Source organism: Crocuta crocuta, unplaced genomic scaffold, assembly GCF_008692635.1.
Source record: "Crocuta crocuta isolate KB4526 unplaced genomic scaffold, BGI_CrCroc_1.0 scaffold56, whole genome shotgun sequence".
Lineage (NCBI taxonomy): Eukaryota > Metazoa > Chordata > Mammalia > Carnivora > Hyaenidae > Crocuta > Crocuta crocuta.
In genome coordinates this window covers 2,560,065-2,573,096 of record NW_027531334.1, presented here as the reverse complement: position 1 = coordinate 2,573,096, position 13,032 = coordinate 2,560,065, and the positions used below count along the sequence as shown (strand labels likewise).

The 13,032-nt window shown below is 38.9% G+C and overlaps 1 protein-coding gene across 9 annotated transcripts in view; it reads right to left on the bottom strand.

Moving 5' to 3' along the window:
- Positions 1 to 13,032, bottom strand: part of SPICE1 (spindle and centriole associated protein 1) — a 60,861-nt gene that overhangs the window by 14,467 nt on the left and 33,362 nt on the right. For 8 of the 9 annotated variants that reach the window (XM_077771846.1, XM_077771852.1, XM_077771849.1 and 5 more), the window contains 6 exons: positions 9,153 to 9,295; positions 8,812 to 8,949; positions 7,967 to 8,232; positions 6,107 to 6,238; positions 2,472 to 2,619; positions 1,132 to 1,356 (listed from right to left, as the gene is read on the bottom strand). In XM_077771846.1, coding sequence (XP_077627972.1) covers positions 1,132 to 1,356; positions 2,472 to 2,619; positions 6,107 to 6,238; positions 7,967 to 8,232; positions 8,812 to 8,949; positions 9,153 to 9,295 — 1,052 coding nt within the window. The remainder of the gene's footprint in view (positions 1 to 1,131; positions 1,357 to 2,471; positions 2,620 to 6,106; positions 6,239 to 7,966; positions 8,233 to 8,811; positions 8,950 to 9,152; positions 9,296 to 13,032) is intronic. The other variant, XM_077771853.1, reaches the window with a different exon arrangement.

Genomic DNA, 13,032 nt, shown 5'->3' with positions numbered 1-13,032 from the left:
AAAAGTTATTATTCAGTTCTCCTATTTAAGAATATAAACACTCTGGGCTCCTGGGTAGCTCAGTCAGTTGAGCATCCAACTTTGGCTCAGGTCATGATCTCGTGGTTTGTGAGTTCAAGCCCCGCATCGGGTTCTGTGCTGACAGCTCAGAGCCTGGAGCCTTCTAGGGATTGTGTCTCCCTGTCACTCTGACCCTCCCCTGCTCAACTCTGTCTCTCTGTTTTCCTCAAAATAAATAAACATTAAAAAAAGTTTTTTTTAAAGAATGTAAACACTCTTTTTAAAGAAATAAAAATGTAGGTATATCAGGGTTGAATAATATTTTTCTAAAAATACTGGAGGAGAATACTTTTTTGATTAAAGAACTGTTCTGAAAATGAGAATAAAGAGGCTATAGTTCCAGAAAAATGCACAGGTGAACAAATAAATATAATTTTCCAAACAATGAAGCACTCCACGGAACTTCTAAAAACCATGAGCCCCCAAGGTAAGAATCTCTAAGCTGAGGATTAACACTAAATTTAAAAATTTTTACTCTAAACTCTATCTATGTTCTACAAAAGTGGCTCTAAATCTATTTTCATTATAATTTTTCATTATTTATGAAATAAATTTTCATTATTTATAATTTTCATTATAAAATTACTTCAACTGACTAATAAGCTAGAAACTTTCAATGAGAAAGAGGTTACTAACCACACCTGAATTACAAAATCCTTCAAGTCACAGTTCTTTATCGGTTAAGCTTTTTAACCCTTTTTTGGTTAAGCTTTCATTACTCTGGAGTATAATCTCTTGTTTCTTACCCTGTCCTATGCACCTGGACCATAGGGAAAAGAGGATTTCCCTTACTCCACATTTTAATGCCGAGGACTTTGATCCTTTGACCTGATTTCACATTTACAATGTCCAATAGAACAGATACATAATGAAATTCAACAGTGGTATTTCACCATTCTTGTAATACACATGATATAAACAATCTTGAAAAATCCTCCTTCTGCTTAAAGGTTATGTATAGCAATCAACAGCTTTCAGAATTCAGTTTGTCAAGTAACAATGGACACAATATGTTACATATTCAAGGCATACAAAAGCAACGGGCACACCCTCTAGAAGAAGCCTGCTCACCATCCTGCAAGGGAGAGAATTCTGAGCTGCTCTTCTGCCTGGGTGGTGTTAACAACACAGCTGGCTCAAATATATGCGCGGGAAAACTGCTGGCCAGATTTGCACTATCTGGAGGGGCTGGCACCTGAGACAGTTTAACAGGCAAGTCTTCCTGTGCGAATGCAGCCACCTCCTCCCCTCGGAACACCAGTGGCACGGAGACGTCAGCATTTACAGCAGGGCCCTCTGAAGAAGATGAGAGAAGATTAGCATTTACAGAAACCATGGACACACCACAGGTGTTTATACTTACATGCATTTCCATAGAAGGCAAAATCACAAGGACTCTACTAGAGCCTTCACTTTCTTTTTTGTTTTTAATTTTTTTTTTTAACGTTTATTCATTTTTGAGAGAGAGATAGAGTGCAAGTGAGGGAGAGGCAGAGAGACAGGGAGACACAGAATTGGAAGCAGGCTCCAGGCTCTGAGCTGTCAGGGCAGGTCCCCACACAGGTCTCAAACCCACGAGCAGTGAGATCATAACCTGAGCCAAAGTCAGACGCTTAACCGACTGAGCCACCCAGGTGCCCTGAACCTTCACTTTCCAGGCCATAGCCTCGTTAGCTCTCACGGGCAAGGCTTCTGAGGGGCCAGCACTGAGAAGAGACCATTTTTGAGAAAACCACTGGTGGCCCCTAGCCCTTGAGACCTGCCATAGCCACTGACTTTATCTCACACAAGTCAAATTTTAGTCAGCCACTTCTTAGAATCCCTCATGAGAAAACGCCCCTAAATACACAGAACACTCTCCACACACAGACACTCCTCATGATATTACTTAGAAGCAAAAAACATGAAAAAGCCTAAATGTCCTCTTCAGCCTATTGGCATATGATGATACACGAAGTGAAGAAAGGCTTTCAAAACATCAGAATCTCTAAGACTTGGTATTTCTTTCTTTCCAAGACCATCTCCTCTCCTCCTGAGCCTGGTACAGTGATGAAAAGTGCTGGCACTAAAGCCCCCCTGGTCTTGGAAGCAAGTTCTGCTACTTTCTAGTTGTGTGATCTTGCTAAGTTACCAATTCTCTCTAAGCCTTGGTTTTCTCATCAAGAAAATGGGGATAACAGTGATACTTACTTCATAAGACTATTATGAGGAGTAAATGAGATAATACATGTAAAACACTCAAAAAATGCCTTGCATAGAGCAAATAGCCAATAAATATTAGCTGAAAATGATAGTAGCCATTGTCACAGTGACAGTGCTGCCTATGTACAAACAACCAATAACTCCACCAAGCTTACAGTTTTGTTGACTCCATCCGTGTTTAATACCTGGAGTAATAAGACCACACCCACCTGGACTGTCTATAATTTTCCTACTCGAGGATCCCCTTTCTGACACCTGACTTTCTTCGTTGCTCTTTATCACAGGACAGTTCTTCATGGCCTGTGTGAGCGATATCAGCTGCTCATCTGTTGTGACCATGTACTGCTGAAGTCTCGCCTAGAGAAAAGAGAATGAAATACCATCATTGGCATATCAGACATCAAATCATCACCTAGATATGTATAACCATATCATTATCTTAAATAGTCTAGGAACTTTGAACTTTCAAACACTAAAATAGTGCCTTTGTAAGAACACATAATCATAAATATCTTAAAAGTTTCATGATAGAAGAGTGGTTAAATGTATCATGGAATATTATTAATTAATAAATACACTGCTACAATAAGGATTAACCTTTTTATAGGGCTTTTGATTTATAAAACCTCTTTACATAGATGGCATCAACTTACGCAAGCTTCCCCAGAGGCAGGTATATCATGTGGAGGAAATTTAACAGAATATTTTACGGGCATTTAAACTTATAAATGTGATCCTATAAGGGTTTATAGTAATGTATATAAAATAATGTTAAGAGAAAATATTTACAGAGATAAGGGATATTATACACACATAGATACAGACATATATATCCAAGATGTACAAACACTTGATAAAAATCAGAGATGCCAGAAGTATTACTGGTAGAACTAGTGAATGAAGTCTACTAAACAATTTCATATCAGCCCAAATTTTTTCCCAAAATCACACACTCGTCTCCAATGGCTCCCTCAGCATCTCCATCTAGAGCTCACATAGGCTCAAACTTTACATGTACAAAACCAATTCCCCCTGAACACCCCCACTTCATCAACAGCACCTGCATCCCTTCTAAATATTCAGTCCATAACTTTGGAATCATGCTTAACTCTTCTCTCTCAGATCCTCTCCTTGGCCCCATATCAGCAAATCCTACTGCTTGCCTTCAAAATATATTCATAATTTAGTCCCTTTTCACAACGTCTCCTACTTCCAACCTAGACCAGGCTGCCATGTCTCACCTGGATTATTTCACTAACTCCTATCTGTAACATTTTGCTTCCATGTTTGACCACCCGGAGTCTAGTTGTATACTATTCCCCAAGGGGTTTGAAGTCCTTTGGGGCACTAGAGTGAACTCACAGGGGCATCACAGGACATCTTAAATTTTTGAGGAAAACAAGGCTGCTCAATATGTCAGGCACCAGTGGACTACTAGCTTGAGGTGGTTCACAGCTTCCATATTAAATCAAACTATATCCCCTTTGATGATGTCGTACCTTCATGAAGCTGGGTTGTCAGTAGCTGCTATGATAAAAAGCATCACTGCATAAAAATTACTGTGAAACAGGAAATAAGAATGACAGTGTCCAAAATGATTCCAAGCTTTGAGAAGCTGTACAGTACCCAACAGGTAGATATAGCCCATCAGTAAATAATTGTGGCTATTTATTCATGAATACAAATCTAACTTTTTCTATCAATATTTTGATATTTTGTGGGTTTTTTCCCAAACAGCATCTAAGTTTTTAAGACATAAATACTTACTAACTAGTTTGAGCCTAACTACTTAATAAAGGAAAGTTTTGGGTAATTCTTTCGGCCTACCGGTGTCTTGAGATACAAAGGGCACCGTGGACTGGGAAAGGGCAGTGATCTCTGATCTAGTCTCCGCACAGCCGCCCACAGTGATCTTCATAAAACCTCAATCACATCTCTTCTCTCCTCAAAACCCTTCAGTCGTGTCCCTTCTCACACAACATAAAAGCCCAAATTCTTACCCAGCCCGCAAGCCCACGTGACCCAGCTTATCTATTGGCTCTTGCCTTCTACTTCTCTCCCTTCCCCACACTCGACTCCAGCCACTTTGGTACTCATGCTTTAGAGCTCCACAGGCATGCTCTCACCTCAACACCTCTGCACCTGCTGTTTTCTGCCTAGACTACTTTTCTCTGAGCTATCTGCACACTCGCTCCTTCACCTCCTTCAGGCCTTCCTCAGACAGGCATGGCCCATCCCCATTACAATTCCAGACCCTAGGTACTTCCTATGCCTCTTACCTGCTTTATTCTTCTTTACACTATATACCACCATCTAACTTGTAATATACTTCACTTTTTTTTCAGGATTTACTTAGAAAATAAACTCCACGAGGGCAAAGGTTCCTTCTTTCTTCACTACTGTACTTCCTACACCTAGAACAGTGCCAGGCCCAAATCAATAAAGATTTGTTGAGCCAATTAGTACATTTAAAAACCATTCATTTTCCCAAGAGAACTGAAGGCCTATGTTCACACAAATACTTGTACATGAATGTTCATAGCAGCATTATTCATTCATAATACACAAAAGGTGAAAACAACTCAAAAATCCATCACTTGATGAATGGATAAGTAAAATGTGGTATATCCATATAATGGAAGACCAGTGGACAATAAAAAGTAATGAACTACTGGGGCGCCTGGGTGGCTTAGTCGGTTAAGCGTCCGACTTTCGCTTAGGTCATGATCTCGCGGTTCGTGGGTTCGAGTCCCGCGTCGGGCTCTGTGCTGACTGCCAGCTCGGAGCCTGGAGCCTGTTTCAGTCTGTGACTCCCTCTCCCTCTGACCCTCCCCTGCTCACGTTGTCTCTCTCTCTCTCTCTCTCTCTCCTAGAAATAAATAAAACATTAAAAAAATTAAAAAAAAAAAAAGTAATGAACTACTGAAAACATGCTAAGTGAAAAAAATCAGACACAAAAGATCACAAATTGAATGATTCTATTTATATGAAATATCCACATTTGGCAAATCTGTAGAAACAAAGAGTAGAGAGTAATATCTAAAGAATATCAAAAGGGCATAAATGAAGAATACAGCATTGAGGCAGGAAGATTTCCTAGAAGAAATACTGTGTAACTTTAAGTTTTTTTGGTTTGGCTTGGTTTTGTTTTTTGAGAGAGAGAGAGACAGCAAGAGCACACATGAGCGGGGAAGGGATAGACAGAGGAAGAGAAAGAATCCAAGCAGGGTCTACGCTTTTGGTGCAGAGCCTGATGTAAGGTTCAATCTCACAACTGTGAGATCATGAAATGAGTCAAAATCAAGAGTCAGATGCTTCACTTACTGAGCCACCCAGGTGCTCCCTTTGTAAGTGCTTTAAAAACAAACAAACAAACAAACAAAAAAAACAATTATCCAGACAAGCGACAAAGAGGACTTATGTAATAAATCTGAAGATACTACAAACAATTTTAAATGGCATATGATTACAGGATGCTTCCTCAAATGGTATCCTCTGCTGTTCTGAAATTAAAAGTAGCTATCATAACAATTTTTTAGTTCACATTTTGAATAAACTACTGTAACACTGGTAGTTATCATTTAAATGTAAATTGTCTTCTCCACTAAATAGTATGTGTCTTAAAGACAGCAGATTTATTCTATACATATTTAAAGTCCAAGTTTCTACTATAGCACCTCCAGTATAATACATGTTCAATAAAAGCTACCATTGATGATAATAAAGAAGTGAGAGGTGATCATATCAGCATAACAAAACCAAAGGCAACTAGAAGAGAATCTTACAGATTCTTAGACATTTATTGCTACTAAACACAGAAAAGTTTGGGACCTTATCTAAGTACCTGGGTTGCAGTATTTTCTTCTCTGAGGAGAAGAATTTCAGCTGTAAGAGCATCAATGAGCTCTCGATGATCACCCAACATGTGTTCCAGTTGCTGCCTTGTCTCCACTTCTTTACGCAGCTGGAGCTCACTCTACAAAAAAAATCAACTTCTATCAAACAAAATCAACTTCCATCAACACTCCCATCCAAAAATAAACTCCTATCAACAGCATCAAATACTGAAAACTAAAAGTTTCTACTCAAAGCTGTCAAAAAAAGTACTTACAAAATACATATTATGTGACAGTAATGAGAATGAAATATTTTTATTAAAAGGTTTATATTTCATTAAAACGAAATGCTGTATCCTTTCCCCTTCTTTAACTAGAACACAATAAACAGAATGGTACGCAGAATTAAATGACTACAATTTTTGCAGAATGAAGTGGAGGCGAAGCACATATACATATACATACTGGCTGAATACACACAGAGCATCTCTAGAAGACACGCTGGTAATCAGAGCTGGCTCCCAGGAAGCAGACCCATTAAATGGAAGTTAAGGGTGGGAATTAGGGGGCAGCTGGGTGGCTCAGACGGTTAAGTGTTGGACTTCAACTCAGGTCATGATCTCATGGCTTGTGGGTTCGAGCCCTGCATCAGGCTCTGTGATGAAAGCTCAGAGCCTGGAGCCTGGTTTGGATTCTGTGTCTCCCTCTCTGCCCCTCCCCTGCTCATGCTCTCTCACTCTCTCTCTCTCTCAAAAATAAATAAGCATTAAAAAAAGAAAGGGTGGGAATTAGAATTTTCATCCATATCTCTGTTTCTTTGAATTTCATACCATGTGAATGCATCACCAATTCAAAAATAAGTTCCCATTAAAATAAAATTAAAAACAAATAACAGGCCTATTAAATGATTTACCTTCATTAAGCAAGTGATTATCTAAAAAGTATATGCTTCTAAACCTGCAATACTTTCAGAAAGCCAAACGTATACTCCTGGAGATTTCTAACCTAAGGGTGGAAGAATGTGAAGACTTTCCTAAGTCTGACCATACAAGAAGTATTTCACTAAAAAGCAATTTTAGGAGGACATCTCCAAAGAAATTGCAACATCTGAATTACAGCAATGAGTCAACAATTATAATAATAAAATTTCCTTGAACATTTTTTGTTGTATTCGACAAATCTAAATGTATAAAAAAAAGTTTAATTAGATTTTTTGAAAAATGAAATGTATAGCTAACTCTAATTCCATAGCATTCTGAAGACTGATTATTCACAAATGAACTAAAAAAAACAATTCCTACTAGTTTTATAAATTATTTTCACAACAACAAAATATCTCCCATTTCAGACACTGATGAAAAGCCCAAGTTAGTCACACAGATAACATGAGAAACTTTCCCCATCTGTGTTTATAGGTTACAGGTATGCCACTCTCCGAACTCAACTGAAGTGGGAGTAGGGAGCAGAAAAAGCATTAGAAGAACACATTGAGTAGTTCTATTGAATCTAATACTGCCAAACAATAATATTCCGTATCAGCATATGACAGGATTTTATTTATAGCAGGTTAACCCTCCTAATTATATTTTACTAAAGCTCATATTAAAATCAACATCACTTAGCTGACCATGTATCAGTATACTAGATGATTCATAAATCAGCATGCTGAGGAAAATTAAGATGATAAAACTTCACTGCAGATAATCTAAAGCTGAGGTATTTTAAACGAAGCTATTCAAATTTGACTATATTTTATTTGGAGATTGCAATAAATTAAGCGTAGAGCAAAACAAAAACAAAAACAAAAAAACCTGAAGCATGTCTACCAGCACTTTAAAGAGGAGACTCGAATAACCTCTTGGTCTTACCTCTTTCAGGTAGCGAACCAGGCGACAGAGGGAGCCCACCAGCGACAGAGTGAAGCCTGTCAGACCCTGACTACCCTGCAGTCCCTTGACCTCACGTCCTGTACACCGTTCATATTCTTCCATTTCATGTTCCACATCATTTATCATGTGTTTGAGGACATCCAGGCTGGAATTACTGCTACTTGGTAAGTCTGTGGAGGCCGTGCTAGCTGTCAGCATGTTCTTCTTCTGCTTGGAAGGAGCATGAGAATCCAGTTTTCCTTTCACTGATAATGAGAGAAGTCATTCTATTATAAGACCAGGAAAAATTATACCAGAAAGCTACTAGAAAAACCTTTGACTGTTATTCACAATTTATAAAAGTTTCTTTTTATGTTTATTTCTTTATTTGGAGAGAAGGAATCAGCACAAGTAGGAAAGAGGCAGACAGAGAGAGAGAGAGAGAAGAGAGAGAATGAATCCCAAGCAAGCTCTATGCTATCAGCACAGAGCCCAATGTGGGGCTTGAACTCCTAAAACTGTGAGATCATGACCTGAGCCGAGATCAAGAGTTGGAGACTTAACCAACTGAGCTACCCAGGTGCCCCAATAAAAGGTTTTTATAGATGTTATCACTATGTTTTCATAAAATTCCATATAGGTTGACACTGTCTATAATGAACACACTGGAACCATCTTTCTACGGAGTTACATGGCATAAAACATTTCTTCGCCATCACTCAACAAAGTCTTAATTAGGTGGCTCCGACTGATGAGTATAAGGGGAAAAACTTTATCAAGAGATTAAGGAGGCTGTATCACGTTACGTGTTTACTAATTCATCTTTGCAAACTAAGGGACTGAACCTTTATTTAACAACTGTTTCTGCTTCCTTGAGTTCAACACTTGTCCCACAACATAGCTTGAGTCCAGAGTCTCAGTAGAGTCTTCAGATTGAAGTCTGGTGTGGATTCTCTTGACAGCATTGGTAGCATTCAGAGCAGCTAAAAGAAAAAATATTTCCAAAAAAATCTCTAGTGAACAAAAAGTTTTAAGCATTCCAATGAACACATCAATCAGTATCTTATTCAATTAGGTAAAGACAGTCAAGACCAAGTAACATTGCTTTAAAAATTACTATGTTTAAGAAAGAACAGACTAAAACAAGTCACTATTCTGTGAGAAATAAGACAATGGGGGCGCAAACCTTTTTGTTCCCCTGATGGAGGAACAGATGATGGAGTTTCTGGAAGGGTTGTTACTTGTGACTGTGTTGTTATTTTCTGCTGAGTATCAGTCCACAGTTTTTTAATTAACTCAGAATTATCTTCCTTTAGTTGGTGGAGAAACCTATTAATTATGGGACAAGAAGCTACATTAGAATTAATAAATGATTGATGGAACTTTTAATACTTCATATTAAAAAAAATACATTTTCTTTAACCGATTAAGACAGATGACTAAAATGTCAGTCTTCTTAGTGTTAGAAGAAATCATTCCATCTTCCTCCCAGTTTCCTACCTACATGGCTCCTAATCACAGAAGCAATTTGCTCTTTCTGGACTTCTGTGGTATGGACCCCATCCTCCTCTCTCTTTCCCAGAGAAAATACATGGCTTGGGCCTTTCTGGTTTCTCTCTCCTGTGAAGACTACCCTCAAAACACAGCCTCTGCTCATCACTTAAGTAAAGTGAGTGCACAGCCTCTGCCCTGAGTCTCTGGGAGCAGGGAAGGGGAAGAGCTGCAGTACAGGGAGTCAGAGAACTAAGCCTTTTGCTATCATCATCTTTATCTTTGATAAGGCTGATATTTTACTCTCCAATCACCTGATTCCTTTGACTATTTCTCAGCTGGACTGAGGCTTAAAAGGGGTGGGAGACAAAAAAGTGGAAACAACCCAAATGTCCACCAACTGATGAATGGTTAAGTACAATGCACTACAACCACACAGTGGAGTATTACATAGCCATAAAAAGGAATAAAAGCAAAGATATGTGCTACAATATCGATGAATCTTGAAAACGTGCTAAGTAAAAGACACCAAACACAAAAGACCACATACTGAATGATTCTATACATATGAAATCTCCAAAATATGCAAATATATAGACTTAGAAAATAGATTAATCTGATAGATCAGACAAGGCTGAAGGGCTTGGGGGGGAATGGGGTTTGACTGTTAAAGAACATAGGGTTTCTTTAGGGTAATGAAAATGTTCTAAAATTGACTAGAAGTTGCACAACTTCTCACATTCTAAAAATCACTGAATATGATACTTTATGTGGGTGGATTATATGGTGTGTGAACTATAAATCAATAAAGCGTTATAAAAAAAAGCAGAAAAGGGAAATCTTATTCAGTGGCTGCACAAATCTCAACCTAAGGGAGTTACCTTCAGCAAATTATGCACAGCACGTTGCACATTAGTTGCTACAAAACATATTTAGCAATAGGCCTGTAATGCAATCCATTCAAAGGGGGCTAGTTATCAAAGCATCAGAAAGACTTCTCTGTAAGACAGTGTTAGCTCTAAGTCCAACCTTCTGGATAAATCCTAAGAAAAGTGCTATAATGAGATTTCTGCACAAGTTAGGAAAGTCCAAACCAGTCTGAACTCACTGTCTCTAATGTTTATCTTTTAAAAGTCAGGTTATGTGAAATGAAAACAAGAAAAATGATACAATGCTACTTATGGTAGGTTAAGAACAGCCTCCCCAAAGATACAACCAAATCCCCAGAACCTATGAATGTTACCTTACCTGACTAAACAAGGCTTTTGCAGATGTGATTAAGTTAAGAAGGATCTTGAGAAAGAGGGGTGATCCTGGATTATCTGGATGGGCCCTAAATGCAATCAAGTGCATCCTTCTAAGAGGGAGACATGGAGAGATTCTGACACACACAGAGAAGGTAATGTGAAGATGGAGGCAGAGACGGGAGGTATGTGGATCAAGCCAAGGAAGGCCAGTAGCCACCAGAAGCTGGAAGAGGCAAGGACTGGATTTCTCCTTCGACTATCCAAAGGGAATATGGCCCCACCAACACCCTGATTTCAGCCTAATGAAACTGACTTCAGATTCAGGCCTCCTCAACTGTGAGAGAATAAACTTCTGTTGTTTTAAGTCATCAAGTCTGTGGTAATTTATAAAAGCGGCCACGAAAACTAATGTAGACTTTGGTACCTGGATATGAAGTGCTGGCGTAACAAAATACTGAAAATGTGAAAGGAGCTCTGTTATTTAATAATGGGTGAGGCTGGAAGAATTTTTAGGTGAATGACAGAAACATCCTAGATTGCCTTAAATAGGCTATTAGTAGAAATATGGATGCTAATGACTCTAGCATTGAGGGCTCAGGAGGAAGTGAGGAACATGGTAGAGAAAGTCTCTATCATCATAATAGAATACTGGTAGAAATGACTATTAAGACCCTTCCACTGAGGGTTCAGAAGGAAATGAGAAACACATTATTGGAAACTGGAAGAAAGGCAATCCTTATTACAAAATGGCAGAAAACTTAGCTGAGTTGTGTGGAAAGCAGAACTTGTAAGCAATGAACTTGGATATTTAGCTGTGGAGACTTCCAAGCAAAGAGTCAAAGGTACAGCCTGCTTTCCTATTGCTACTTAGAGTAAAATGCAGAAAGAAAGAGATACATTTGAGTTTTCAAGCCAAAAGGAACCAGAACTTGATTATTTGGGAAATTTTCAGCCTGACCAGAATGCAAATTAGGAGACACTATTAGGAAAGCATGCCCTGGACAGAAGGTCAAGTGTATGGCTGGACATGTTTTGCTAATATGAAGAGATTAGGCATCTGACTCATGGATCCCCTCAATGATCTCAAAAGAGGCCAGCAATATAGATGGGATTATCCAGGAAAGATCTCTGGAAGGCCTCTTACCTAATGGCATACAACATACAAAAGAGACCCTTGAGATCTTCTGAGAATGTTATACCAGCAGAAATACTGCCAGCTTGGACTGAAAGGGACAGAGATAGGATAAAGTGAAGGAAAGGTGTCAGACTCCCAAAATTCTGCAGTCAGCAAACAGGCTGATAAAATTACTCAGGTGTAAGCATGAGATTCAAGGAAAAAGAAGAATGACTTCAAAGCCAGAGCTGTAGGTATAAAGGCATGCAGAGGTTAAGGCCAAAGCCACAGGCACAAAGGAGCCATGGACCCAAAGGGGTGAAGCCTCAAGCCACAGAAGATTATTACCAGGCTTTGAAACCTAAAGGAATTTGCCTTGCTGAGTTTCTTTTTTTATTTTTTACTTATTTTTTTGAAGAATTTTTAATGTTTTATTTATTTCTGACAGAGAGAAAGCGTGAGCAGGGGAAGGTCAGAGAGAGAGGGAGACACAGAATCTGAAGCAGGCTCCAGGCTCTGAGCTAGCTGTCAGCATAAAGCCTGACATGAGGCTCGAACCCACGAACCATGAAATCGTGACCTGAGCCAAAGTCAGACGCTTCACTGACTGTGCCACCCAGGTGCCCCATGCCTTGTTGAATTTCAAAGTTGCTCAGGACTGGTGACCCCTTTCTTCCTTGGAGTTTCAAATGAGAATGTCTATAATTATCATCCTATATCTCTTCCATCATTGCATATGAAAAGCAGATAACTTATTTGGGTGCCTGGGTGACTCAGTCAGTTAAGTGTCTGACTTTTGACTTCAGCTCCAGTCATGATCTCGCACTTCGTGAAATTGAGCCCTGCGCTATTAGCATGGAGCCTGCTTGGGATTCTCTCCCAAAATAAATAAACATTTAAAAATTAAAAAATAAAAGCAGATAACTTATTTTCTAGCTCCACAGGATAATATATAGAGATGAATACTGGCCCAGAATGGATCTTACTCAGACCTTACCCATACCTGCTTTAGATGCTAAGATTTGGTTTGAGTTGATAACATTTAGAGGAGATTTTGAACTCGAATTCATGACGAGACACCAGAGAATACTAGAATGGGAGTGATTATAAATTTCGCATGTGGGCCACTGGGGGACTATGGCAGAACCTGAAGGTATGTCTAAGAGAAGCAAAAGAAGACTTTAACATACACAGAGAGGAAGGTGATGTGAAGA